Genomic DNA, 26059 nt, shown 5'->3' with positions numbered 1-26059 from the left:
GTATCATGTTTACTTAGTATGTATCGGGTACTGAGAGCATTATGACATATTCTCCATGATTATTTCAAGTATACAAGTGTTTGAATATCTTATGTTTCAATTTCAAAACAAAAGGTTTTTTGAGCTAAAAAATACCCTGAACTATTACATTCAATTTTTGGCATTTTTCTCGAAAAAATAGATTTCCTTTAAAAACTCATTATAAGAAGTATTTTTCATGCTCAATACAAATCTGGTGTTAAAATACCGTTTAATCATCTTTATGACATTCAATTAAGCTGTTAAATGAAGTCAATTTTGAAATATTTTCTGATCCTTTGCATCGTATTTACTAGGTATGTATCATTAACTGATATCATTATGATATATTTTCCATGATTATTTCAAGTATAGAAGTGTTTGAATATCATATCTTTCAATTTCAAAACAAAAAGTATTTTGAGCTAAAAAAAATACCCTGAACTATTACCTTCAATTTTTGGCATTTTTCTCGAAAAAATAGATTTCCTTTAAAAACTCATTGTAAGAAGTATTTTTCATGCTGAATACAAATCTGGTATTAAAATACCGTTTAATCATCTTTATGACATTCAATTAAGCTGTTAAATAAAGTCAATTATAAAATATTTTCTAATCCTTTGCATCGTATTTACTAGGCATGTATCAGTAACTGAGATCATTATGATATATTTTCCATGATTATTTCAAGTATAGAAGTGTTTGAATATCATATCTTTCAATTTCAAAACAAAACGTTTTTTGAGCTAAAAAATACCCTGAACTATTACCTTCAATTTTTGGCATTTTTCTCGAAAAAAATAGATTTCCTTTAAAACTCATTATAAGAAGCATTTTTCATGCTGAATACAAATCTGGTGTTAAAATAACGTTTAGTCGTCTTTATGGCATTCAGTTAAGCTGTTAAATGAAGTCAATTTCAAAATATTTTCTGTTCCTTTGTGTCGTGTTTACTTAGTATGTATCGTGCACTGAGAGCATTATGACATATTCTCCATGATTATTTCAAGTATACAAGTGTTTGAATATGTTATCTTTCAATTTCAAAACAAAAAGTTTTTTGAGCTAAAAAATACCCTGAACTATTACCTTCAATTTTTGGCATTTTTCTCGAAAAAAATAGATTTCCTTTAAAAACTCATTGTAAGAAGTATTTTTCATGCTGAATACAAATCTGGTGTTAAAATACCGTTTAATCATCTTTATGACATTCAATTAAGCTGTTAAATAAAGTCAATTTTAAAATATTTTCTAATCCTTTCCATCGTATTTACTAGGTATGTATCATTAACTGATATCATTATGATATATTTTCCATGATTATTTCAAGTATAGAAGTGTTTGAATATCATATCTTTCAATTTCAAAACAAAAAGTTTTTTGAGCTAAAAAATACCCTGAACTATTACCTTCAATTTTTGGCATTTTTCTCGAAAAAATAGATTTTCTTAAAAAACTCATTATAAGAAGTATTTTCCATGCTGAATACAAATCTGGTGTTAAAATATCGTTTAATCGTCTGTGTGACATTCAATTAAGCTGTTAAATGAAGTCAATTCTAAAATAAATTCTAAACCTTTGCATCGTATTTACTGGGTATGTATCAGTAACTGAGATCATAATGATATATTTTCCATGATTATTTCAAGTATAGAAGTGCTTGAATATCATATCTGTCAATTTCAAAAAAAAAGTTTTTTTGAGCTACACAATACCTTCAATTTTTGGCATTTTTCTGTCGAAAAAAATAGATTTCCTTTAAAAACTCATTATAAGAAGCATTTCTCATGCTGAATACAAATCTGATGTTAAAATAACGTTTAGTCGTCTTTATGATATTCAGTTAAGCTGTTAAATGAAGTCAATTTCAAAATATTTTCTGTTCCTTTGTGTCATGTTTACTTAGTACGTATCGGGCACAGAGAGCATTATGACATATTCTCCATGATTATTTCAAGTATACAAGTGTTTGAATATGTTATCTTTTAATTTAAAAAAAAAAAGTTTTTGATAAAAAAAAATAAATACCCTGAAATACCTTCAATTTTTGACATTTTTTCTCGAAAAAATAGATTTCCATTAAAATCTCATTGTAAGTATTTTTCATGCTGAATACAAATCTGGTGTACAAATGTCGTTTAATCGTCTGTGTGACATTCAATTAAGCTGTTAAATGAAATCAATTCTAAAATATTTTCTAATACTTTGCATCATATTTACTAGGTATGTATCATTAACTGATATCATTATGATATATTTTCCATCATTATTTCAAGTATAGAAGTGTTTGAATATCATATCTTTCAATTTCAAAACAAAAAGTATTTTGAGCTAAAAAAAATACCCTGAACTATTACCTTCAATTTTTGCCATTTTTCTCGAAAAAATAGATTTTCTTAAAAAACTCATTATAAGAAGTATTTTCCATGCTGAATACAAATCTGGTGTTAAAATATCGTTTAATCGTCTATGTGACATTCAATTAAGCTGTTAAATGAAGTCAATTCTAAAATAATTCTAAACTTTTGCATCGTATTTATTGGGTATATATCAGTAACTGAGATCATAGAGATATATTTTCCACGATTATTTCAAGTATAGAAGTGTTTGAATATCATATCATTCAATTTCAAAACAAAAAGTTCTTTGAGCTAAAAAATACCCTGAACTATTACCTTCAATTTTTGGCATTTTTCTCGAAAAAATAGATTTCCTTTAAAAACTCATTATAAGAAGTATTTCTCATTCTGAATACAAATCTGGTGCTAAAATACCGTTTAATCATCTTTATGACATTCAATTAAGCTGTTAAATGAAGTCAATTTTAAATATTTTCGATCCTTTGCATCGTTTTTACTAGGTATGTATCATTAACTGATATCATTATGATATATTTTCCATGATTATTTCAAGTATAGAAGTGTTTGAATATCATATCTTTCAATTTCAAAACAAAAAGTATTTTGAGCTAAAAAAAATACCCTGAACTATTTTTGTTTTTCTCGAAAAAATAGATTTCTTTAAAAACTCATTATAAGAAGTATTTTCCATGCTGAATACAAATCTGGTGTTAAAATATCGTTTAATCGTCTGTGTGACATTCAATTAAGCTGTTAAATGAAGTCAATTCTAAAATAAATTCTAAACCTTTGCATCTTATTTACTGGGTATGTATCAGTAACTGAGATCATTATGATATATTTTCCATGATTATTTCAAGTATAGAAGTGTTTGAATATCATATCTTTCAATTTTAAAACAAAACGTTTTTTTGAGCTAAAAAATACCCTGAACTATTACCTTTAATTTTTGGCATTTTCTCGAAAAAAATATATTTCCTTTATTAACTCATTATAAGAAGCATTTTTCATGCTGAATACAAATCTGGTGTTAAAATAACGTTTAGTCGTCTTTATGGCATTCAATTAAGCTGTTAAATGAAGTCAATTTCAAAATATTTTCTGTTCCTTTGTATCGTGATTACTTAGTATGTATCGGGTACTGAGGGCATTATGACATATTCTCCATGAGTATTTCAAGTATACAAGTGTTTGAATATCTTATCTTTCAATTTCAAAACAAAAAGTTTTAGAGCTAAAAAATACCCTGAACTATTACCTTCAATTTTTGGCATTTTTCTCGAAAAAAATAGATTTCCTTTAAAAACTCATTGTAAGAAGTCTTTTTCATGCTGAATACAAATCTGGTGTTAAAATACCGTTTAATCATCTTCATGACATTCAATTACGATGTTAAATAAAGTCAATTTTAAAATATTTTCTAATCCTTTACATCGTATTTAATAGGAATGTATCATTAACTGATATCATTATGATATATTTTCCACGATTATTTCAAGTATAGAAGCGTTTGAACATCATATCTTTCAATTTCAAAACAAAAAGTTTTTTGAGCTAAAAAATACCCTGAACTATTACCTTCAATTTTTGGCATTTTTCTCGAAAAAATAGATTTTCTTAAAAAACTCGTTATAAGAAGTATTTTCCATGTTGAAAACAAATCTGGTGTTAAAATATCGTTTAATCGTCTGTGTGACATTCAATTAAGCTGTTAAATGAAGTCAATTCTAAAATAAATTCTAAACCTTTGCATCGCATTTACTGGGTATGTATCAGTAACTGAGATCATAATGATATATTTTCCATGATTATTTCAAGTATAGAAGTGCTTGAATATCATATCTGTCAATTTCAAAAAAAAAGTTTTTTTGAGCTACACAATACCTTCAATTTTTGGCATTTTTCTGTCGAAAAAAATAGATTTCCTTTAAAAACTCATTATAAGAAGCATTTCTCATGCTGAATACAAATCTGATGTTAAAATAACGTTTAGTCGTCTTTATGATATTCAGTTAAGCTGTTAAATGAAGTCAATTTCAAAATATTTTCTGTTCCTTTGTCATGTTTACTTAGTACGTATCGGGCACTGAGAGCATTATGACATATTCTCCATGATTATTTCAAGTATACAAGTGTTTGAATATGTTATCTTTTAATTTAAAAAAAAAAAAGTTTTTGAGATAAAAAAAATAAATACCCTGAAATACCTTCAATTTTTGACATTTTTTCTCGAAAAAATAGATTTCCATTAAAATCTCATTGTAAGTATTTTTCATGCTGAATACAAATCTGGTGTACAAATGTCGTTTAATCGTCTGTGTGACATTCAATTAAGCTGTTAAATGAAATCAATTCTAAAATATTTTCTAATACTTTGCATCATATTTACTAGGTATGTATCATTAACTGATATCATTATGATATATTTTCCATCATTATTTCAAGTATAGAAGTGTTTGAATATCATATCTTTCAATTTCAAAACAAAAAGTATTTTGAGCTAAAAAAAATACCCTGAACTATTACCTTCAATTTTTGCCATTTTTCTCGAAAAAATAGATTTTCTTAAAAAACTCATTATAAGAAGTATTTTCCATGCTGAATACAAATCTGGTGTTAAAATATCGTTTAATCGTCTATGTGACATTCAATTAAGCTGTTAAATGAAGTCAATTCTAAAATAAATTCTAAACTTTTGCATCGTATTTATTGGGTATATATCAGTAACTGAGATCATAGAGATATATTTTCCACGATTATTTCAAGTATAGAAGTGTTTGAATATCATATCATTCAATTTCAAAACAAAAAGTTCTTTGAGCTAAAAAATACCCTGAACTATTACCTTCAATTTTTGGCATTTTTCTCGAAAAAATAGATTTCCTTTAAAAACTCATTATAAGAAGTATTCCTCATTCTCAATACAAATCTGGTGCTAAAATACCGTTTAATCATCTTTATGACATTCAATTAAGCTGTTAAATGAAGTCAATTTTGAAATATTTTCCGATCCTTTGCATCGTTTTTACTAGGTATGTATCATTAACTGATATCATTATGATATATTTTCCATGATTATTTCAAGTATAGAAGTGTTTGAATATCATATCTTTCAATTTCAAAACAAAAAGTATTTTGAGCTAAAAAAAAAATACCCTGAACTATTTTTTTTTCTCGAAAAAATAGATTTTCTTAAAAAACTCATTATAAGAAGTATTTCCCATGCTCAATACAAATCTGGTGTTAAAATATCGTTTAATCGTCAGTGAGGCATTCAATTAAGCTGTTAAATGAAGTCAATTCTAAAATAAATTCTAAACCTTTGCATGGTATTTACTGGATATGTATCAGTAACTGAGATCATTATGATATATTTTCCATGATTATTTCAAGTATAGAAGTGTTCGAATATCATATCTTTCAATTTCAAAACAAAACGTTTTTGAGCTAAAAAATACCCTGAAGTATTACCTTCAATTTTTGGCATTTCTCGAAAAAATATATTTCCTTTATAAACTTATTATAAGAACCATTTTTCATGCTGAATACAAATCTGGTATTAAAATAACGTTTAGTCGTCTTTATGACAATCAGTTAAGCTGTTAAATGAAGTCAATTTCAAAATATTTTCTGTTCCTTTGTATCGTGTTTACTTAGTATATATCGGGTACTGAGAGGATTATCACATATTCTCCATGATTATTTCAAGTATACAAGTGTTTGAATATCTTATCTTTCAATTTCAAAACAAAAAGTTTTTTGAGCTAAAAAATACCTTCAATTTTTGGCATTTTTCTCGAAAAAATAAATTTCCTTTAAAATCTCATTACAAGAAGCATTTTTCATGCTGAATACAAATCTGGTGTTAAAATAACATTTAGTCGTCTTTATGACATTCAGTTAAGCTGTTAAATAAAGTCAATTTTAATATATTTTCTAATCCTTTCCATCGTATTTACTAGGCATACATCATTAGCTGATATCATTATGATATATTTTCCATGATTATTTCAAGTATAGAAGTGTTTGAATATCATATCTTTCAATTTCAAAACAAAAAGTATTTTGAGCTAAAAAATACCCTGAACTATTACCTTCAATTTTTAGCATTTTTCTCGAAAAAATATTTTCTTAAAAAATTCATTATAAGAAGTATTTTCCATGCTGAATACAAATCTGGTGTTAAAATATCGTTTAATCGTCTGTGTGACATTCAATTATGCTGTTAAATGAAGTCAATTTTAAAATAAATTCTAAACCTTTGCATCGTATTTACTGGGTATGTATCAGTAACTGAGATAATAATGATATATTTTCCAAGATTATTTCAAATATACAAGTGTTTGAATATCATATCTTTCAATTTCAAAACAAAAAGTTTTTTGAGCTAAAAAATACCCTGAACTATTACCTTCAATTTTTGGCATTTTTCTCGAAAAAATAGATTTCCTTTAAAAACTGATCATAAGAAGCATTTTTCATGCTGAATACAAATCTGGTGTTAAAATAACGTTTAGTCGTCTTTATGACATTCAGTTAACCTGTTAAATAAAGTCAATTTTAAAATATTTTCTAATCCTTTCCATCGTATATACTAGACATGTATCATTAACTGATATCATTATGATATATTTTCCATGATTATTTCAAGTAAAGAAGTGTTTGAATATCATATCTTTCAATTTCAAAACAAAACGTTTTTTGAGGTAAAAGATACCCTGAACTATTACCTTCTATTTTTGGCATTTTTCTCGAAAAAATAGATTTCCTTTAAAAACTCATTGTAAGAAGTATTTTTCATGCTGAATACAAATCTGGTGTTAAAATACCGTTGAATTATCTTTATGACATTCAATTAAGCTGTTAAATGAAGTCAATTTTAAAATATTTTCTAATCCTTTCCATCGTACATACTAGACATGTATCATTAACTGATATCATTATGATATATTTTCCATGATTATTTCAAGTATAGAAGTGTTTGAATATCATATCTTTCAATTTCAAAACAAAAAGTATTTTGAGCTAAAAAAAAAAATACCCTCAACAGTTGCCTTCAATTTTTGGCATGTTTCTCGAAAAAAATAATTCTTAAAAAACTCATTATAGGAAGTATTTTCTATGCTGAATACGAATCTGGTGTTAAAATATCATTTAATCGTATGTGTGACATTCAATTAAGCTGTTAAATGAAGTCAATTCTAATATAAATTCTAAACCTTTGCATCGTATTTACCGGGTATGTATCAGTAACTGAGATGATTATGATATATTTTCCATGATTATTTCAAGTATAGAAGTGTTTGAATATCATATCTTTCAATTTCAAAACAAAACGTTTTTTCAGCTAAGAAATGCTCTGAACTATTACCTTCAATTTTTTGCATTTTTCTCGAAAAAAATAGATTTCCTTTAAAAACTCATTATAAGAAGCATTTTTCATGCTGAATACAAATCTGGTGTTAAAATAACGTTTAGTCGTCTTTATGGCATTCAGTTAAGCTCTAAAATGAAGTCAATTTCAAAATATTTTCTGTTCCTTTGTATCGTGTTTACTTAGTATGTATCGGGTACTGAGAGCATTATGACATATTCTCCATGATTATTTCAAGTATACAAGTGTTTGAATATCTTATCTTTCAATTTCAAAACAAAAAGTTTTTAGAGCTAAAAAATACCCTGAACTATTACCTTCAATTTTTGGCATTTTTCTAGAAAAAAAATAGATTTCCTTTAAAAACTCATTGTAAGAAGTCTTTTTCATGCTGAATACAAATCTGGTGTTAAAATACCGTTTAATCATCTTCATGACATTCAATTACGATGTTAAATAAAGTCAATTTTAAAATATTTTCTAATCCTTTACATCGTATTTAATAGGAATGTATCATTAACTGATATCATTATGATATATTTTCCACGATTATTTCAAGTATAGAAGCGTTTGAACATCATATCTTTCAATTTCAAAACAAAAAGTTTTTTGAGCTAAAAAATACCCTGAACTATTACCTTCAATTTTTGGCATTTTTCTCGAAAAAATAGACTTTCTTAAAAAACTCGTTATAAGAAGTATTTTCCATGCTGAAAACAAATCTGGTGTTAAAATATCGTTTAATCGTCTGTGTGACATTCAATTAAGTTGTTAAATGAAGTCAATTCTAAAATAAATTCTAAACTTTTGCATCGTATTTACTGGGTATGTATCAGTAACTGAGATTATTATGATATATTTTCCATGATTATTTCAAGTATAGAAGTCTTTGAATATCATATCTTTCAATTTCAAAACAAAAAGTATTTTGAGCTAAAAAAATACCCTGAACTATTACCTTCAATTTTTGGCATTTTTCTCGAAAAAATATATTTTCTCAAAAAATTCATTATAAGAAGTATTTATCATGCTGAATACAAATCTGGTGTTAAAATATCGTTTAATCGTCTGTGTGACATTCAATTAAGCTGTTAATTGAAGGCAATTCTAAAATAAATTTAAAACTTTCCATCGTATTTACTGGGTATCAATAACTGAGATCATTATGATATATTTTCCATAATAATTTCAAGTACAGAAGTGTTTGAATATCATATCTTTCAATTTCAAAACAAAAAGTATTTTGAGGTAAAAAATACCCTGAACTATTACCTTCAATTTTTGGCATTTTTCTCAAAAAAATAATTTCCTTAAAAAACTCATTATAAGAGCTATTTTCCATGCTGAATACAAATCTGGTGTACAAATGTCGTTTAATCGTCTGTGTGACATTCAATTAAGCTGTTAAATGAAATCAATTCTAAAATATTTTCTAATACTTTGCATCATATTTACTAGGTATGTATCATTAACTGATATCATTATGATATATTTTCCATCATTATTTCAAGTATAGAAGTGTTTGAATATCATATCTTTCAATTTCAAAACAAAAAGTATTTTGAGCTAAAAAATACCCTGAACTATTACCTTCAATTTTTGCCATTTTTCTCGAAAAAATAGATTTTCTTAAAAAACTCATTATAAGAAGTATTTTCCATGCTGAATACAAATCTGGTGTTAAAATATCGTTTAATCGTCTATGTGACATTCAATTAAGCTGTTAAATGAAGTCAATTCTAAAATAAACTCTAAACTTTTGCATCGTATTTATTGGGTATATATCAGTAACTGAGATCATAGAGATATATATTCCACGATTATTTCAAGTATAGAAGTGTTTGAATATCATATCATTCAATTTCAAAACAAAAAGTTCTTTGAGCTAAAAAATACCCTGAACTATTACCTTCAATTTTTGGCATTTTTCTCGAAAAAATAGATTTCCTTTAAAAACTCATTATAAGAAGTATTCCTCATTCTCAATACAAATCTGGTGCTAAAATACCGTTTAATCATCTTTATGACATTCAATTAAGCTGTTAAATGAAGTCAATTTTGAAATATTTTCCGATCCTTTGCATCGTTTTTACTAGGTATGTATCATTAACTGATATCATTATGATATATTTTCCATGATTATTTCAAGTATAGAAGTGTTTGAATATCATATCTTTCAATTTCAAAACAAAAAGTATTTTGAGCTAAAAAATACCCTGAACTATTACCTTCAATTTTGCATTTTCTCGAAAAAATATTTCCTTTAAAAACTCATTATAAGAAGTATTTTTCATGCTGAATACAAATCTGGTGTTAAAATAACGTTTAGTCTTCTTTATGACACTCAGTTAAGCTGTTAAATGAAGTCAATTGCAAAATATTTTCTGTTCCTTTGTATCGTATTTACTGAGTATGTATCGGGTACTGAGAGCATTATGATATATTTTCCATGATTTTTTGAAGTATAGAAATGTTTGAATATCTTATCTTTCAATTTTAAAACAAAAAGTTTTTTGAGCTAAAAAGTAACCTGAAAATACCTTCAATTTTTGGCATTTTTCTCCGAAAAATAGATTTCTTTTAAAAACTCATCATAAGAATTTTTCATGCTGAATACAAATCTGGTGTTGAAATATCGTTTAATCGTCTTTATGACATTCAATTAAGCTGTTAAATGAAGTTAATTCTAAAATAAATTCTAAACCTTTGCATCGTATTTACTGGGTATGTATCAGTAACTGAGATCATTATGATATATTTTCCATGATTATTTCAAGTATAGAAGGGTTTGAATATCATATCTTTCAATTTCAAAACAAAAAGTTTTTTGAGCTAAAAAGTACCTTCAATTTTTGGCATTTTTCTCGAAAAAATAGATTTTCTTAAAAAATACCCCTAACTATTCAGGGGCGTATCTGGGGGAAATAGCGCCTATGGCAAGCACTGAAATTGCAACCCTGGCTTGATTAAAAATGTACATAAAGTGGATGTACATTAAAAAAATATATACAGTGTAATCATAAACTGTTGAAGCGTTAGCCAAACTTAAAATTATATAAACTCTTAAAGACTTAAACTTATTTGATCAAAATTGTAACGTAGAAGCGGCAATGCAACAGATAATAGCAAAATATTACTATAGTTGAAAAGTAGGCGAGTTTCTTTTTTATCTTACAAAACCAAACCGTTAAAAATGTCAATCGGGTAACATATGTCAAAAAACAATCCTGCTGAGTGGCGCCCCCCCTTCAAGCGGAGCCCAGGGCACCTGCCCTACCCGCCATACCCAAGATACGCCACTGAGCTTTGTCATAGCTAAAGAGACCATAATTACATGTGACCCATAAGATGAAGTTCCCAGTTATTTCTGATCCTTGAAGTAAGGCTATTGATAGTTACCAACCTAGGTGCTGTTGATTTGTAAATGGTGAGTGACCAGCAACAGAGAAAGAGGCACATGTTTAAGGAGAATGCTGTCTTCACCACACTTTCCTAGTCTAGCTGGCGGAATGGCTGGTGATCCACGCTTTGTCGTTGCGGGACAGCCATAGTATTATTTGAATCTTAAAGTCTTCTCGTTGAAATAAAGGTGCGAATTTCTTCTCAAAACAACTCATATAATTGCAAGAATGTAAGTGAGAAAGCAGCGTCTTTTGGGACTCTCAAAATAAACTTAAAAAAGTCGTTGCGTCAAAGCAATGTCTTTTTTTTTTTAGCGAAGGTATGCGGTAATTTCACCATAGAACGTTCACTCTTCATCACAGTAGATTCATAATTTCTTACTAGATATCAATCAGTCTTACGAGTGCCACATCACACACTCTTGGATGTCTATCTTTAACTCTGGTTTTCTGAATTCCGACTGCTCGTGGTAACAGCGAGGTAGAGGTCTCTTACAGAAAAGAGCACAGCTTCGTCCACTATTCCTCGTCCCAGAGGAGCCTACCATGTCTTACTCCACTATAAAGCGCAGCTTTGAAGTTGTAGGAATGAGTAACAACAATGATAATCATATATCATGTTTCTGTCCTCAAATGGATGTTGTTGGATTCAATAGTTTTCGACTTGTGTGTGTGTGTGTGTGTGTGTGTGTGTGTGTAGGATTCCTCATTTCCAAGCCCAGGATGGCTTCTTAATTGTCAATGACAGGCCGTTCTTTGGTATTTCCATTACTGGCACAGATCGGGTGTATGCGTTTCTGATCGTATCTTGCCGCTGACATAAATTCATTTCTGTAGGGTGTCCTAAATACGTAGATACTTTCCCTTGTCTCTTCTTTTCCCTTTCATTAATATCTCCATGTTGTTCGTGACCGGGGGCCTCCAACGTAAAAAAAGAATCAGTGAAAAGAGTTGCCATGATAGTTGCAAAATTCATGATTAATAAAGGAAAAAATACTTCAGCCTGATATCCGCTCTTGACTGTTAATCAAAAATATAATCGTCACACAAGTAGTTGTTCTAAAAGTTTTTAAATCTGCATGTTTTGTACGTAGTTTTCCATCGAAGTCATTAGATTAATTCATTACGTGTGGGAGTGTAGCACTAAAAATTTCCATTTGACACTTTTCTCCGCAGCTAGCTCACCGTTCTCTCTAGTATCCCCCTCTTACACTCCGTTTTCTTTCAGGAGTAGCCATGCAGGGGGGCGGCTCTCCTGGGGGTGACGACGAGGACCATTATAAGCAGGAGTTGCTCCTCTCCGTCCGAACAGGTCAGTAGTACACCATCCACCACCCTGACTGTAATTGACAGTGTATTACCACGCCATGCTTCTGTCTTGGCTCAGCCTTGTTTGTGAGTAAGAATCAAGTGTTTTTAGTTCATGTTCAATATACTTATTTCTATGTAAAGACTACACACAGGGGGTACATTTCTAATAAGAAAATATACACATTAAATAGCAATGTCTTCAAACGTAGCTTTTTCTATATGTTAGTATTTAGTGACTTATATATACATATAGAAATTAGGAAATAACAGAATAGGTTATTATGAAATAATTATGTTATTGATGCATATTTCATATCTATTAAAATGTGACAATGGTACAACAGGAATCAGTGGTAAGTATGTAATTACACGTTAATTTATCGCGGATATGTTTTTGAACACGGCGTTAAATGAATTATCGTACATCAACGGCTGTCGTGGCCCACCTCCTGGCCCTTAGGGGAGTAAGTCATTTTTTTCAGTAAGTGGGTGATTAAGAGGGAAAGTTGAAGGGTTGTACAGGAAAAAGTGTCGTCAGGAAAGAGAATATAGCTGTTGAGTGTACGTATGTGTGTGTAGCTTATACTTGTGTAAAAATTGTTTGCTGTATACGTATTTTTTTCTGAGTTCTATTGGTGGCATAGTTTTTCAGGAGGCGTAAGAGCACATATATGTGAAAGGAAACATCAGAGCACGTGTTTGTGAAAGGATATGGCGGCTTTAAACCCGTTAGTTTGGCGTCTACCAATTACTGTAATGGGAGTTACTCGTTATTATCTTGACAGTACAAACATTTATTTTTCTTTTATTTCACATCATAGGTTTAGAAGTAGTGACTACGATTTCTTACGTCGCATCTTTTCCAAGTAACGTTACACTTTTTTTCATGCGTGTTCGCCGTTTCTAGGTAGCGCATAGAAGAGGTGGAGAACGTCCTCAGTGGCTCACACTGACAATCTAGTTTGTCATGTATAATACACTGAAATATAGATTGATTAGGGCCTCGGCTGCCTGTGCCATCTCGGCTAACAAAAATAATCTTTACTCCCTCACCGTCGCATGATACATTACGTGCATTTTGCATCATAAGTTCGTTGCTGTCGTAATTTAGGATCTTTTTTAGATCTTAAAATTATTAAAAAGAGGAAGAGGAAGAGCCCTGAAGAACCTTGCTGGGCATCCCTTACCTGCGATATATGGAGAGGGAAGGAGACCATAAGGTGCTTTGCCCCGGTGTTCATGCTGGCTCTCAACGGACTGGGAAGCACTACCGAGGTTGTGTTGCAAGAAGGATGAATTGCTCCCTGGGCCCTGTGGTTGTACTGCAAGAAGACATACCTGAAGTCCCATAGTTGTGCTGCAGGAAGGAGGTACTGCTAATTTACCGTCATGCTGCTACTGCTGCTGTTAATGAGGGAGGAAGGAGGGGTTGCTTCGTTCACGTGGTAGTGCTTCTGTAGAAGGAATCGTCAACAGTACATAACCATGGTGGTACTAGACACTTTCAGTGTCAATAACTAAATGACTAGAGTGATGACAAAGTGGCAGTGCGCAGTTCAAATGGCCTGCCGAATTGCGTAAAGCATGAAGGCCATTCTTAACCTTTGGGGAGTGGATTGTGACTGCAGGGTAACAGGAATGTGGATCAATCTGAAGGTTGAGGCAAACCACTCACTTCTTTCACACTTAGTTGTAGACACCAATGTTGCCAATGTGTGTGTGATGCTTTTTTCACTTTATTGATTTAAAAAGTTGTTCTTACCTTTGATACCAATGGATTTTGTGTGTGTGTGTGTGTGTGTGTGTGTGTGTAACTTAGGAGCCATGCTTTGCATTTTCAAATGACACGAGTTTATGATGTTTCTTTAACTTCTGTGAAACACAATTTCTGGTAAATGATGAAAATTCTGTTATATTTTATCCAGACTCTTAGACTCGATTTTGCTATAACATTTGTTACAGGTAGCTGCTAATAAAAATTGAGATCCTAACAAGAAATCATAATCAGTAGATTACAAGTTAACCAAGTCTTCCACATTGCGTATACTTAAACATGTTTCTTACTTTCAGGTGATGAGGAGAAACTTCGTTGTGCTCTAAAACATCTGCCACAGAAGAGCATTAATTACATCTTCCCACATCCAGACTCTGCCACAGCTCTCCACATTGCTGTACAAAATAACTCAGATGAACTAGTGGGAGTCCTTCTTCAAGCTGCAGCTGACACCAATGCTAGGGTATGTTCATGAATTCTGTGAAAATATTAAGGGTGCTTGTGTGTTTCATGAATTTTTATTTTTTTTGTAACTCTAAGCACCAATTATGGGTCTTTTAAAGTATGTAAGAGAGCAAAAGACATGAAAAGGAGTAAACAAAAGAAAATAGGAAAATGAAGCATGAAAAAGTGATTAGATAATACATATATTACAAGAGTATGGAGAAATGAGCTCAGACACATTGGAACCCATGATGGGTGAAATGGGACACAATGATGGGTAAAGCTACAATAAATCATAAACTTGAGCAACAATGTAAGAGAGGACTCATAATCAGCACAACCATGGAGAATAGCTGATACATAGTATAAAGATTAGACATTTTACAAACTAAAGTGAAATCCTATATGGAATCTCCAACTTGCATGGGGTGACATCCATCCAAGCAAGAGATATCTGGTTCAAGGATTTTGATGCATCTGAAATGACCAATATCTACACTGGAGGAGAGTGTGTAATAGTACAATTAAAGGAGTTACTGAGAGGAAGACCACCTGTGACATGGAGAAATAGAGTGGAAGAATACTGTAGGGAGAGAAATGGTGGAAGAGTGTGTGGCACTGTGTATGCAAGGGAGGCATGTATAGACAGGGATAAGTGGAAACCCTTCTGTCAATGACATCCCCTTGACGGGAGTTCCCAGAGGGAACAAGGATCAGAAAGATAGATAGTGAGAAAGATAGTGAGTTTTAATCATGTGAAGCCTCATCTCTTAAACTTTCTTTTGTATCATGTAAAATCTTAAAACTTATTTATACGTGACCAGCCCTTCAAGCACCGTAGTGAATGATGCTTACCCAACTCAGTGTGGGTGTATGCTCGGATCTGCACCTCGTAGCATGTAAATTCAGAGGTAATGAAAAAATATGGAGTGAGAAAATTGTAATGAGACAGAAATGGTGAAGAGACAGTAGGAAGGGAAGAATTATAGGCATTGATAAAAATGAAGTATACAAATAGAATTGTCTCATTGTCTCAATTGTAATTAGGTAAATGCTCTAGGCAACTGTGACAAATGAAATTACCACCTTTTTTAATCTTATTTTTACTGTAAATCCCTCTTCAATCAATAATCCACCCACCTCAATGCATGCTGTGATTTCATCAGAGAAATTTATAACTACTGTCTATGTAATCTTATATACCGCTTACATTTCATAAACATTTGCTATGAAGTTCACTTGATGCCTTTACCAATGAATGAAAAGATGTCTTCTAAGCTTTTTATCTTTTAAAAAACAATTGAATGCTTAATAGATGTGGTTGATGAATGTTTTTCCACTATGATCTTCAGCTATTTATCTTCCAAATCTAAATATTATGATTGTTTCTTTACATTTCCATCACCACTCTCCCATTCATCTCTCCTTATCTTCCTCTTTAAAGAAATATATAATTTGAGGAATGACTGGGGATTGGATGCAATAGAAACATTTTGTGTATGAAAGTGATGTAAACAGAACCTTTGGGCTCAACTGAAGAATCTTCTGAGCATGTAAAGTGAAAAAGTAAGAAATGCTATTTTAAGTGTGGAAGCTCAATTTTCTCTTTAACACAAGTAGATGTACATGATCAACACCATAAAACTGGGAATGGATTAATGCTGATAAATATTAATTTACATAAGACGGTGTATGCCTCCTATTCTGTAGCTAAAAGAATATACAAAATTCTGTAGTCCTTAGCAAATGCTCGTCACTACCTTTGTATTCTTGATTACAAAGCATTGATAATTGAGTGATGTTTAGTAAAGGTTTCTGCATGCCCATCCTACATTGGTCTTACGGAATGGCTTAGTAGGTAATAAGAGATGAATAGATGAAATGATGCATTACTTTTATTGTTTTTCATCTGTACTAGATTTTCATGCAGCTTTAATCATATTATCACTCTTATATTTTCATAGGATCATCGTGGCAAGAAGTACTGTCCATTACACTATGCTGCACAAAACGGGAATGTAGAAATCCTTGAGGCACTTCTTAAAGCAGGTGCAGATCCAAATGCAAAAGAAGGTGAGTTTGGTCGCACATCACTACACATCTTAGCTACTCGCTGGAAGAACAATGAGGATAATTTTAAAGCTTGCCTTGATGCTCTTCTGTCTTGTAAGAAGATTAAGATAGATACTATGGACAGCAGCAAAGCATCCCCTCTTTATATGGCTGCTACAAAAAGTTGGGAATATATGGCACATCAATTGATTCTTAAAGGAGCCAATATTGATAGTGCTGTTGGAAACAAGACAGCAGCTGATATTATCCGGAAGAAGTTACCTGATCTTCTTGAAAAAATTGATTTTTCTGTGATTGAAAAACCGCAGCGATACTATAGCGATGAGCTGTATGATGCTGTGATAGACCATGATTTGGAACTCTTTAAAGAAATTCTTACTGATATCAGTAATTCCCAAGAGAAGTCCAAAGCTTCCATTCTTGAAGAAGACCATGGTGAATATACACTTTTACAGTATGCATGTGACAATGGACTGTCTGACTTTGTAGAAGAACTTCTAAAGAATGGAGCTAATCCAACTCTGAGAGATGAAACAAGCAAAATGTCTCCAATCTTGTATGCAACAAGGAATGGATATTATAAGATTGTAGAATTGCTAGTTGGAACCATGAGAGAACGAGGTGATTTAGAGAAGGGTATTTTAAAGCAAACAGACTTACGGAAAGAAACTCCTCTACATAAAGTAGTGAAGAGAGAATACCTATTAAAGACTGAAGGTGTAAATTACTACCGCTGCTTGCAATTACTTCTAGATAAAAAGCGTTATTTTGATATTGATGCGCAAGATGAATTTGGCAACACTCCACTTCATTATGCTGTACTTTGTGATGATCAGAGCTTTGTTCGTACTTTGCTGTTGAATGGGGCTCACTTAGGCATCAGAAATAAGTTTGGAACTCTAGCAATTACTCGAATCCAGGCATCTGTGCTTGAGGAAGTTCTTAATGACTGTATTAAGCACAAGAACAATGTAGCTGATCGTGACTTTGAAATCATCTTACACTACAGTATGCTGGCTCCAGCACAAGCATCACAGCAGCCAGAAACAGAATGTTTAAGGTTCCTAAGTGAGTCACGAAGACACAGGCGATTGCTCCTTCATCCCATCATTGATACTTTCCTTTTCCTTAAGTGGCAGAGAATAAAACAGTATTATTTCTTCAATATTTTTGCTTACACAGCTTTCCTTATCTTACTCACTGCTTACATTCTTATCTATCAGGGCACATTCACCCCTTCATCAGAGGAGACTGGACCAAATACCAATGAGACTAACCCAAATAGTACTGCATCAGATGATAAGATGGTAAGAGAAATGCTAAAGGAGAACATTGCTGTCAAATATATTCTCAAAGGCTTAATTTCACTTTTTGCTCTGTACATAGCGGTGAGGGAAACTATCCAGTTTTTAGTATCTTGGAAACTTTATATCTCCCGTCTAGAAAACTGGCTGGAAATATCTATTGTTTTGTTGACTGCTGCCCTTTTATTCATACCAATGAGTGCTGAATCACAACAAAGTCTCTCTGCTTGGCTGATAATATTCTCATGGATTGAATTTACTCTCCTGCTTGGCCGTCACCCATATCTTGCAGTGTACATTACTATGTTTACGACAGTCACTTACAACTTCTTAAAGTTTATCATCATGTTTTCCTTCATGATAGTAGCTTTCAGTATAAGTTTCTATCTGGTGTTCCAAGTGGATGAAAGCTTCATGACATACCACCAGTCTCTGCTGAAGACCATTGCCATGACAACAGGTGAAATTGAGTACACGGAGTTACCACTTTCAAGCTTTCCTGTTTCATCACATCTCTTATTTGTGTTGTTTGTATTTCTAATTGTCCTAGTGTTGATGAATCTCCTTAATGGTCTGGCTGTCAGTGATATCCAACAGATTCAACAAGAAGCTGAAATAGTTAGTTATAGCAGCCGTGTTGAACTAATTTCCTACATTGAGTCTGTATTTCTGGCAAGTCCATTCCAGCAAATAATGCCAGGACCAATTACATGCTGTGAAAGTGGGGCTGATGACTGCCTTCTTATGTCCTGTCTAGACTACCCCAACCCAGCAATGAAGCTCCTCAAATGGATGGGTCGGAGGACACTCATGTTCCATTCTTGCCTCCGTGACCATCGTATAACTGTTTATCCAAACCGTGGTGATGAGCGTTGGCATGTATGTGACTGTCATTCATTCCATCTTAAGGAGACCCAGATTGAGGCTGCAAAGGATGTGGTTCTTGAGAAAGAGCATGCAGTTGCTAACCATCGTCTTTCTGGCCTAGAAACTCGTCTTGATGAAGTAATGGATGCTATTTCTTCCCTCACAGACAAAGTTAATAAGCATGTTCTCTGTCCTTCTCCACAGTGACTATCAAAGCCTTCAAAAGCTCTTACAGTAGTCAATATTTAATGTATCTTGACCTGATTATGTACTTAGTGGCACAGTTATGAGTGACTGTAAACCAGTTTCTTCTCTTTATTCCCATTTCTACAGAGCTGTGTTGCATGATATACTTTCCATTCTTCACATCTTAATTTTATTTGAATCATTCTGCATATAATAATTAATCAGATTTCTAATAATGTTATCAAAGGTTAGAGTTTTACCTCAACTCTCCAAAGTTTTGTAGCATTAGAGGTGTTGACAGTACTGTCAACTCTTTTAATATTCACCATTTATCTAGTCCACTCTGCCTTGTATTCCTTACAGAGATTCAAGTTACATGAACAAATTCTAAACCTGTTTTCTTATTTGCTAATTCCTTCCTTCCCTATGCATAGAGATATCTGTGCTATATTTTGTTCATACCTTCCTAGCTCCTGCCAAACCTATATTGAATCATTAAATCAATATCTGACTTAATCCAGGCTCTCTCGTTCAGAAACCCTATATATTTTTTCTATACAATATGACGACCTTTATCAAAAATATATTTTGTATCAAAACTCATGTTATAGTGATTGTTATAACTGGTGGCCTCATACTTTGTTACTTCCTTGCTTGACATTTCTCCTATACTGATACTGAAACATTTATACATTTTTCTTCATTTCCAAGAGCCTCTGATCATATTCTGCTATCTTTCTCATAAATGCTGCCTCATTTAATCTTGCATTATGTGACATTTCTGTAATACTGACTAGGATTGACATTTTTAATTTTATTCATTAGCTCTCAAGTCCCTCACCACCGATGCCTCCAACCTTGAATGAAATAAACAATTATGCCACTCCTTGCACACTAAAAAAATCACTCCTTCCTGGTTCAGTATTTCATGCCAGGAGACCCAGTAATGTAGACAAGCTACATAGAAACACTGACTGTATCTCTCCAACCCAGGCATATTGTCCAGGGCTTACACTATTTAATGGTCTGAGGAATTTTCTTCTAATGCTATACTTAACAGCTTTAAACCCATCACTCTATATACTGCTTAGACATTCTCTTCTGATTTTGATTCTGATTAACTGCATTTATTTACCAGGGATGCTCAAAAAATTATATAATGTTGAGCGAATAAAAAAATGCATTATAGCAAACCTTCACAAAGAAAACAGTTTCCAACTACCTTTCATTTTTAGCAATGCTACAGTTGCACCCCTTGTTTGTATCAGCATTCTTGTACATGCCATATGTTAAAGTGTCTTAAAATCAGTAAGTCTAAACTAGTTGAAGATATCTATAATAAACAAAATTTCTGTATGTTTATCCTACCAAAAATTTCAATCTTAAAGTCGCACTTGACCTCTTCAGAAGACTCTTTCCAGTGTTTCTTTACAAAGGTATGTTCTAAACCTCTTGCGATCATCTTTATAAAATCCAATGTAACCCTGGACTGTATCTTGTTAAGCCAGCTCCCTTTTCCAGTCTCCCTTCCTCCAAATGTCCATCATTCAATATCGTCTCATTCCTCATTCTGTCATCACTTTCATGGCTGGTGGTTTGAAAAATTTGATCCATTATGTCTCACTCATGAACCTAGATATTGTAATACATTTAAAGGTTCATAACCTGACTCATATTCCATCCATTTTCATTAAGTGGAACTACCTCCCCACATTTTTTCCTCTTCAAAATAACCCAAAGCTATAGTCATTTCCAATCATCTTATCTCCTGTAAGCTCCAAGACAAGCTTTGTTTGTATATAGGACAGTGCCTGAGCATCATGAAGTGTGTTGCTGCTGTTAAAATTAATATCTGCTCTTTATTAGTAGAGGAATTTCTGTTCACAAATTTTCTGGATGCTATACCTATAAAGCTAGGATAGATTGATAAACTTTAATCCTATGAGAATTGATTTTATAAATGAATCATTAAAAAATAATCAGTAGGCCACATCTGCTGAAAGTCTATCACTTAAACAACTTTTCTTACATACTATAACAAACCTATTAACTCTGAATACGTATATCCAGAGCAGTGCTACTAAACTCCATTTGCATGTGGTTACATTTAGTGAAAGTTACCTTTGGTAAGGCTACATCATCGATGATGGATAGAAGGAAGTATAGTTTTGTCTGTGCCCTTCTCACTCCTAAGGATTCCATCATTTTCTTGTTTTGCATTGAGTGCAGCCTCAAAGCTGCTGAAACTCCACAAAAGGAGTCATGGGGTTGTACAGTAATACTACTGTAATTGTATTTTCAGGAGCTAGTCTCTGCAGTAAACACTGAAGAAACTGACAGAGTTAACACTTCTGGGTGTTTGCTTGTTATTTGGTACTTTGTGATAACCCATAGGCTAAGGAAAATTTTTTTGTAATCATAGTTTTAAGTCAATACCACAGTTCATGAAAAGAATTTTTCTTGACAATGCTTCCTTCATTGAAAATTGATAAAATGCATCGCACATAAAATAGTGTCTGATATCCAATGATGATGGTTTCAGATTTATGTGGAATCAATTTCTCTTGTTTTATAGCATAGTGCTTTTATAATATTTACAGTTTCGATTTTCTTTCTGGCATTTCCTTGTAAAATACATTGTTTTTTCTTAGGATTATAAATATTTGAGCAAAAGGGAAAGAATATGATTTGCTTATTTAGTGTGTGAAATATGTACAACATTTTAAAAAAGTAAAAAATGTAGTGAATGTCCTTATAGAGGAAAATACAGTATGATGGATCATAATCTTGTTATGTGCTTGTTAAACTTTTAACAGACAATTTTGATGTACTGAAAAGTTATATTTTCATTTTTTACCAAATCATTTATAGTGCCTCATCTAGGAATATTCAAAAAGATTCATACAGATACACATTATATATACCTGAAATATGTATGTAAGCGTATATATTAATTTTCATACATTTGCTGTTCCCTGATTTAACAGGAACAAATTTGAACTGACAAATGAGTTTATGAAAAGAAACCTCCCATAGCTCCTTCCTCTGTTCTTGTTGCTACCATGCTGAGGGTTACCAGGTATACGTTACTGCTCTCTCCTGCCATAGTAAGGTAGTGTCAGGAACAAATGAACAGCAACCTTTTTTTCATGTTGTATTTGACTTCAAAAGTTTGAGTAAACTTGTAAGATTAATAAATCAAATAAGAATTTTCTCAGTACCTGTTTAAGTGGGTAGTATAGCTCAATCAGCTGATAATACTGTATCAGCATTTTATTGAGTACAGTGTAGCATACACTGATTAAAATTCAGATTTGTGCAGTTTTATTTGATGGCCACAAATGTGTGAATTTTAATGACAACAAATACATGAGATTGTACAGACTATGAGTATGCATTTATGTCAGATTAATTGTAAGTATATTGAGCTTAAATAGGTACATTTTCATCTTTATGTTGGTTGCAGGGAAAGTAAAGTAATTGCTTTGCTGTAGTCAGCAGTGTTCTTCAGCTTATGAATCTAAAATAAAGATGTGTCATAATAACAAACACAACTGTCTTGTACTCATTGGCAGTTCTATAGTAATGTAAGTGATCTGATGTGTATTGAGTATGATCAGCTCATAGTCTATTATGGTGGGCATGTGCTACAGTGGTATTTACCAAAATGTAACAAAATAATATGTAATACTTGCATTGGCTATTGTTCACCTTTGTAGGAATGAATTTAGGCCTCCCACAGATTTGCTAAAAATAAATCTATTATCTTTCTGTCAATATTTTTCATTTGTTTTTTTTAATTATAATTCATGAAAACAAAGTGACAATGACTCAAGCAAAGCATATGGATTTCATAATGTAATAAAATGGAATGTTGCAGACCACTTTAATGTAATACCTCATGTAGTTTCAATGACCAATACATATAGTAGAATGGTCTTACAATTCTGAGTGAGTTACCTCACATTGATTCTGGAAAACCCTGCCCATAAGGTAGGATAATTGATCTAGTTAAAATATATGGAGATGAAATAGTCATGGCTCCTAGGAGTTAGTTGATTGTAATTTAAGGAATCAACAAATCCTGCTCAAGTTATACCTATGGAATAGTTCTTATCCTTCAAAGGAAAGGTGTTCCATGGAACACTTGTTTTGCATGTAGTACAGCAGAGCAATTGGAAGTGAAATAAGTGTGGGTAGCAATAATGTTTGAAAATTTTTAAAAACCTCTGTGTTAAGTTCCGAGGTCAGTAATGAAATTTTTTTCAAGTGATTAGCCAGGTTAAATCTATAAGTGCCATAAAATTCACACAAGTTATAAGTCAAAGGTTGAATTTTCTTATAAGCAGGTTGTTATTGGTTAAATCTTTTTGAAAATGGCATAACTCAAACAAAATCCAAACTTAAGTTATGGATCTTAAGCCATTTAGTTCAGATGCTGGGAAAAGTGGTACAGCAAACAAAATCAAAACTTAAGTTATGGGTCTTAAGCCATTCAATTTTTTTATATGCTAAGAAATATGAGTTTCTCTGTGGAATTTTTAAACTGTGACCAAGAATATGTTGATGGGTAAAGTTCAACTCCTGATAACAGATAACAGACAAAGCAATCATGGCTCTTGACAACCGACAATGGACAAAGCAGTCCCTTTCTGCCATAATATATGGTCAACAGAAAATTTCAAACCTCTCCAGCTAGCAAGTTAAGAGTAGACATGCCACCAAAAATATCAAAAGACTACCAGTTGAAAACACACATAAATTTACACACATTTGGCTTTGAGTTTGTGAAAAGTGTAAATTCCTTGCTTGCCTCACCTTTTATGCAATTCTCTCATGAGCTGTTGGGTTACCTGAGGCATAGAAGGAAAACATGTTCATTATGTCCTGTTCACCTTTAATGCATATAACCATGTGACATGAGGGCAGTCTGGAAAATCTGCTGAAATAAAAATCCCTGGCTAAGTGTTAAATCACCATGTGCAACTAACTATGACATCATACCATCAAAACTCATCCCATCATCTAACCAATCTGGGATTCTAAAACATCATCGGTGGATGATCAAACCTCCACTAGGGAAGGTGGGTTGGGCAATGAGTTTAGCATATTATTTATTTATTTAGTATACTTTGTCACTGTCTCCCGCGTTAGCGAGGTAGCGCGAGGAAACAGATGAAAGAATGGTCTAACCCCCCCACATATACATGTATATACATGAATGCCTACACAAACACATACCTATACATTTCAACATATACATATACATACACAGACATATACACATATCTTTCTTTCTTTCATACTATTCACCATTTCCCGCATTAGCGAGGTAGCGTTAAGAACAGAGGACTGGGCCTTTGAGGGAATATCCTCACCTGGCCCCCTTCTCTGCTCCTTCTTTTGGAAAATTAAAAAAAAAATGAGAGGGGAGGATTTCCAGCCCCCCGCTCTCTTCCCTTTTAGTCGCCTCCTACGACACGCAGGGAATACGTGGGAAGTATTCTTTCTCCCCTATCCCCAGGGATACACGTACATATTCATACTTGCCTTTGTCCATTCCCGTCGCCACCCCACCACACATGAAATGGCACCCCTCTCCCCCCTCACGCGTGTGAAGTAGCGCTAGGACAAGACAAAAAAGGCCACATTTGTTCACACTCAGTCTCTAGCTATCATGTGTAATGCACCAAAACCACATCTCCCTTTCCACATCCAGGCCCCACAAAACTTTCCATGGTTTACCCCGGATGCTTCACATACACTGGTTCAATCTATTGACAGCACACTGACCCCAGTATACAACATCATTCCAATTCACTCTATTCCTTGCACACCTTTAACCCTCCTGTATGCTCAGGCCCCGATCGCTCAAAATCTTTTTCACTCCATCCTTCCACCTTCAATTTGGTCTCCCGCTTCTCCTTGTTCCCTCCACCTCTGACACATATATCCTCTTTGTCAATCTTTCCTCACTAATTCTCTCCATGTGACCAAACCATTTCAATACACCCTCTTCTGCTCTCAACCACTCTTTTTATTACCACACATCTCCCTTACCCTTTCATTACTTACTCGATCAAACCATCTCACACCACATATTGCCCTCAAACATCTCATTTCCAACATATCCACCCTCCTCTGCACAACCCTATCTATAGCCCATGCCTTGCAACCATATAACATTGTTGGAACCACTATTCCTTCAAACATATCAATTTTTGCTCTCTGAAATGATGTTCTGGCTTTCCACACACTCTTGAACGCTCCCAGAACCTCCGCCCCCTCCACCTCCCTGTGACTCACTTCCACTTGCATGGTTCCATCCGCAACCAAATCCACTCCCAGATATCTAAAACACTTCACTTCCTCTAATTTTCCTCTATTCAAACTTACCTCCCAATTGACTTGTCCCTCAACCCTACTGGATCTAATAACCTTACTCTTATTCACATTTACTCTCAGCTTTCTTCTTTCACACACTTTACCAAATTCAGTCACCAACTTCTGCAGTTTCTCACCCAAATCAGTCACCATCGCTGTATCATCAGCAAACAACAACTGACTCACTTCCCAAGCCCTCTCATCCACAATAGACTGCATACTTGCCCCCCTCTACAAAACTATCACATTCACCTCCATAACAAACCCATCCATAAACAAATTAAACAACCATGGAGACATCACACACCCCTGCCGCAAACCAACATTCACTGGGAACCAATCACTTTCCTCTCTTCCTACTCATACACATGCCTTACATCCTCAATAAAGACTTTTCACTGCTTCTAGCAACTTACCTCCCACACCATATACTCTTAATTCCTTCCACAAAGCATCTCTATGAACTCTATCATATGCCTTCTCCAGATCCATAAATGCTATATACAGATCCATCTGTTTTTCTAAGTATTTCTCACATACATTCTTTAAAGCAAACACCTGAT

The 26059-nt window shown here is 32.8% G+C and overlaps 1 protein-coding gene across 4 annotated transcripts in view; it reads left to right on the top strand.

The window, feature by feature from the left end:
• Positions 1-22991, top strand: part of LOC139749756 (transient receptor potential cation channel subfamily A member 1-like) — a 75326-nt gene extending 52335 nt beyond the window's left edge. For all 4 annotated transcript variants that reach the window (XM_071663966.1, XM_071663968.1, XM_071663965.1 and 1 more), the window contains 3 exons: positions 12382-12465; positions 14535-14701; positions 16647-22991. In XM_071663966.1, the coding sequence (XP_071520067.1) occupies positions 12382-12465; positions 14535-14701; positions 16647-19133 (2738 nt within the window). In that variant the 3' untranslated portion in view covers positions 19134-22991. The remainder of the gene's footprint in view (positions 1-12381; positions 12466-14534; positions 14702-16646) is intronic.
• Positions 22992-26059: the final 3068 nt, after the last annotated feature.

This window comes from Panulirus ornatus, chromosome 8 (genome assembly GCF_036320965.1).
Source record: "Panulirus ornatus isolate Po-2019 chromosome 8, ASM3632096v1, whole genome shotgun sequence".
In the NCBI taxonomy this organism is placed as follows: domain Eukaryota; kingdom Metazoa; phylum Arthropoda; class Malacostraca; order Decapoda; family Palinuridae; genus Panulirus; species Panulirus ornatus.
Note: the sequence above shows the minus strand (reverse complement) of the source record. Positions and strands in the feature narration are given on the sequence as shown.